Below are 5,084 nucleotides of genomic sequence, written 5' to 3'. Positions count from 1 at the left end.
GTAATGTCGCTTACGCTCTAAGGAACTTACGATTACTAACAATGCGTGATTTTAGTAGCTCGAGTGACTTATGCTAAATCGAGAATGTTAATGAACCCGTAGCAGCTACGAACCAAGAGATTTCGGGCGAATTTTAATCATATTTCTACTGCACCTAGGAAATAAATTTTATTTAACTTATTAGCGCTCTTTTTACGGCATTAAAATTACACGAATTTTAAGGAACCGATTTATCTATGCTTGTTACAAATTTTTCTCATTACAAACATTAAATAAAGTATCTAAAAAATATTCACAAACAATTTAAAATACTGATTTATAAGCAATTAATTTTAAGAATGAAAAAGGTAACGCATTTTGTGTAAAAAAGTTAAAATTTGACTACGTGTTCTTAATAAAGAAGTTAGAAACCAGAGCAAGATCGAGTGTGTCACGTATGTATATTTTCTAATATCATTAATGTTAATTTCACGAAATCTTATAATATGACTACGTTCCTATCACAAGTCGAGTGATGAACCTGTTAAGTCTACGTGAGATTACGATGAAAAAAGGTTTCTCTTATTTGCTACGCTTTTCTTTGATTAGCTCATGATCGGCATATGTTACGCTTAACATTAATTATCGCTCGTTTGTTTAGATTGCGAAAAGTTCTCCATTCGGCTTGAACTAAATAGCATACGGTCCGTTATATTAAAGACAAAATTTTTCCTTTTTTTTTTTATTAAGCCATCGTATATGTATACAACACGAAATAAGCGATTTTCTGAATATATAATTAGAAAACTCAGCGACCTATGTGTTACACGTCTCGTTTTATTATTTCCGAAAGAAAAACCATTCTAATCATGCGATCATGTGTATAGAGCGTCCTTATACGGTGACCGCGTCTTTCCTTCTTTGATTAAATTGCTTACACGCTAAACGCTAACTTCTCACGTTAAATAATTCACGTCGTCGCATAGCATTTGTGTAGATATTCTCGCGAAGATACTCAACTATATATTCGGTTCAAATCCGCGAGATCGTTGCCATCTGTCGAAGTATTATAGATAGTCGTGCAGATCGACCATTAACGATGCCGACATATCCGTTACATATATTCGCTACACCAAGTAACATAATTCCTACACCATTAGTACACCATTAATCGTGTTCGCTGCATTTTCTTTGTCAATAATCCCTGACTAGTATCTTTCGTTGCAATTTATCCCGAGGACGTTGCGTTCCCGACAGCACAGTCGGGGAACCGACGACGACGACGACGACAACGAAGGGAACCTTCCGGACGGAAGGCGACGGGACGAGAGGGGAAAGGGGGAAGGGGAGGTGTTCCTTTTGATTGGCGCGCGCATTAACTCTCTTTCTCCTCGATCGGACTCACCTCGTTCTGCAGCAGCTCGAATTTCGGACTCAAGCTCGGCAGTATGCCCCTGGTGCTCGTTTTGATTTGACTGTACTTGTTGTAGATGTCGAGGGACTTCTTGCGATCCATCTCGAGCGTCTCCTCGATCAGCCGCGGCGGGATGCTGCCCGCTCGCTTGTGACTCGGCACGAAAACGCTGCCTTCCGGCTTGCGCGCGGCCGTCCTGTCTCCCTTATTGTGCTCCGGCGTCAGCGTGCCGTTACCCAGTTTACGCTGCTGCTCCTGGAACGCGTCCTCCTGCAGCACGTCGTCCTTCAGCAGCACGCCGGTTATCACGGGCTTGTGATTCTCCGCCTTGCTGGCGAAGTCGTTGCTCAGCGCCTTTTGCTCCATAATCTCGAGCTTGTTGGGCGTCGTACCGTTCACCTGGAGATTCGGATTCGATCGCACAGCGTCCGGGAAACTGTCGACGTCCAACGAGTCCTCTCGTCCTATCGCCGCGCTCACAACGTCTTGTAGGGACGATATATTTTTTGATTTTCCGAAGAACTGCGGTTAAAAAGAAAACGAAGATTTCAAGCAAAGATTAATTAAGAGACAATATCAAAGGAATTTTTTACAGTATCAATAATTTAAATATTTTAACGTATTATTCTTCGAAATATAAATTGTTATTTGAAATATAACAAAGTCTTTTCTTAATCTTAATTAATATGAAGCTTGTTTGATTAATTATTAATTATAGAACTTGTTTTAACCGAAAAAGGTATGATTGAATAATCTATAAAAAAATAGGTTTTATTAGTACTATTGATAGTCGCGAGAGATCTATTCGTTTTTTATCTTATAACAAAATTAAAATGTTTTTGCGCATGCAAAAAAGTTCGGAATCAACGAATCAATTAATCTCTTTCTATTTTACTTACATTCTTATCCTCTTCCTCTTCTACCTCCTCCGCCTCCTCCTCATCCTCCTCCTCTTCCTCGGCTTCCTCCTCGTTGAAATTTCTGGCATCGTCTAACAGTATCTTTTCAATATCCGGTGATTTGTCGAATTCGACCCATTTCGATCGTCCCTCCAGTTTCCTCGGTAACACATCGGACTCGTAGTTACCACCGTACATGGGGTAACCAAGATGGCCGGAATCATATTCGACCTGATTGCCGTAGCGGTAGCTCGGATTAGCCGAACCTTGACTGGATATCGAAAGGTCTGATTGTGACAGACCAGTATTGGTGCTCCCGAACAGTCGCGTATTTTCGAAACCTACGTGGGAAATAATAAAAATAGAAGATAACTCACAAAAAAAAAACCGAGATGTTACATCCATCACGAGAATGATCACCTGAGGATCTGTCGTCCGGTATTTCCTCCCTGTGCACCAGAGCCTGTTGATCGGTGACACCAGTGGTCACATCATCGGACGACCCTTTGTTACCCTCCGTCTCTTCCTTGTCATAATCCGGCTGTACCTCCACCACAAATGAACACCCGCTGTCCTTGTATCTTGACGTGGGTTTGTTATCCTCCATCGTTACCTGGAGAAGCGAATATAGCAAAATATATCACACAAACTATGAAATATAAGTGTCGGTCCACAATAAGGATTTTAAGCCTTACACCATAAGATATTGATCAATTACAATCGATTATTCTCCTCATACTCGACTACGCGATTGCAGGTCCATTTCTTACTACTTAGAGCTTAAAATCCTCATTGTGGACCGATACTAACGTTCCTTGCTCTGCAGTTAATCTCTGTTAAAAATATATTATATAGTATAATAAATACAAAGTATTCATTATACTATGTAAAGTAATCCACAGTTTTTTTTCAGATAAAATATTCTCGTCTATTATACCTTCATTATACTTTTCAATGATTTATTTACATTTTAAAATAATGAATATGATTTTTAAATAATTTTAATAATTTATTTGCATTTTAAATATTTTTTAAGTAATAAGTCAAATCAAAATAAGATTCTGCTAAAATCTCGAAATTAAATAAAGAATAAGGAAGGTACATATATTTATATACGCAAAAATAATAGATGCAGTAAACACTAATTACTTAATGTTGAATATAATTGTCCAAAGAAGTGACAAAATAATAGTTAGGAAAAAATTAAAAATAGAATGTGACGCGAATTTCCAAGATCAGGATATCTGATTAAATTCAAAGGTCATTACTCTGACCGAACGTTCCAATTCTCCCACGTGAATTCGTGCGTATCTACTCGATCCATTATTTTTTTCTCTGTCCTTTTTTTCTTTTTTAATACAAGCCCAAGTTACGGACCCGAATCGCTCCACGCCTTTTCCTTGTTCGAAAGTTAGGGCACTTTATATATATATATAGATACGTACATATATGTAAGAAGAATGGATTGAAACAGAGCGCGCATTTAGAGAGATCGGGGTGGAAAATGAGGAAGCGTGCGAGACAGACGAAAGAGGAAGAGTAGGCGTGAGAGGGAAGGGAGGGTGGATGTGCCGCGGTGTCAGAGAGGAAGAGGAAACGTAGGTGTCGGCGGAGGCGAGAGGACCTCGACGCGACGGACGGATTTCGAGAATCTTCGACACGGACGAGCCTCCGCGAATGAGACGAGGCACCGTAAGTAGGACGGTAGGTGGGAGGAGGGCGAAATTGCCCGGTAACCTCCGACCTTACCAGGGTCGGCCAAGTTCGATAATTACGAATCTACTCCCCGCAGCCCGAAAACGAGCCAGTCTCTGACCCGGTTATTCCGACTCCGTCGACGAGTTTCGCTCTTATCCCCCGCTCTTGTTTAGGAATAAACGTGGAGGAGAAGAAAAGGATTCGCTGTAAGTGCTGGACGTTTCCGTTGTACAGAGAGCGACAACTAATACGCACGTCGAAAATTTCCTATAACGACGTACATACCGCACGTTCCTCCGTTTCCACGATAAGATGATTGTTCTTGAGCGTAAGGGTGATGATGTTCCCGTTCGCGTTCTTGCTGGTATGATTGCCGGAAGTGGTGGTGTACTCCATCACGGTCGCCGCCGCCGCCGCCGTCGCCGCCGCCGTCGGGGCAACGTTTACATCCTCCATCACCTCCGTCTCGCACATGTATCGAGGTACGTCTAGGCCATTCACCAACTGAAATGCATAGAAAGTACATTTGTGCAGTACGCGCGATGCAGCACGCGCGGGAGACCTATACGAGGACGGAAATTCTGAACGGTTTTTCACTCGTCACTTTCTGCGCGCCCGGAGTGAAATCTCGACGAGGTTGTCAGCGTAAAAAACGCTCGCGAGAAAAAGGGCAAAAGGGAACATTTTTTTTTCTCCTTCGTCGATTGTTAAAATCCACAAAGGATTTGAGGAAAATTAAATCTCTATGACGGCCTGACAATACGATCTGTCTCTGAATATACTCCGGTCTGAAAAACTTTCCGCGTTTCCTCTCTTTCTTCTTTTTAACAAAAAAAAAAAAAAAAAAAAAATTACATTTACGACGTTACATTTACATCTGAAATAGATATCAGCGGCATCGGGTGTAAAAACTTCGAGAAAATCTCGCCTGACGCTTCGCAAGAAGACGGGCGTGATTTTTTGGCGGTGCTGCCCCGAGAAATGCCTCGCGCAGGATACGGGAGATTTAGTTACAGTCGATGCGCGCGCGAGGCTGTCCCAATTTACGAAACGCGCGCGCGAGAGGGATGAGGAGGGAGAAGAGGGATTGGGAG

At 41.8% G+C, this 5,084-nt stretch overlaps 1 protein-coding gene across 1 annotated transcript in view; it reads right to left on the bottom strand.

Moving 5' to 3' along the window:
* Positions 1 to 314: 314 nt before the first annotated feature.
* Positions 315 to 5,084, bottom strand: part of LOC105459041 — a 26,753-nt gene continuing 21,983 nt past the window's right edge. Inside the window, exons 5-8 of the mRNA XM_011704713.1 lie at positions 4,276 to 4,494; positions 2,713 to 2,905; positions 2,293 to 2,633; positions 315 to 1,915 (exon numbers count right to left, since the gene is read on the bottom strand). Coding sequence (XP_011703015.1) covers positions 1,355 to 1,915; positions 2,293 to 2,633; positions 2,713 to 2,905; positions 4,276 to 4,494 — 1,314 coding nt within the window. The 3' untranslated portion in view covers positions 315 to 1,354. The remainder of the gene's footprint in view (positions 1,916 to 2,292; positions 2,634 to 2,712; positions 2,906 to 4,275; positions 4,495 to 5,084) is intronic.

The sequence above is a fragment of the Wasmannia auropunctata genome, unplaced genomic scaffold, assembly GCF_000956235.1.
Source record: "Wasmannia auropunctata unplaced genomic scaffold, wasmannia.A_1.0 LD334216.1, whole genome shotgun sequence".
Lineage (NCBI taxonomy): Eukaryota > Metazoa > Arthropoda > Insecta > Hymenoptera > Formicidae > Wasmannia > Wasmannia auropunctata.
Note: the sequence above shows the minus strand (reverse complement) of the source record. Positions and strands in the feature narration are given on the sequence as shown.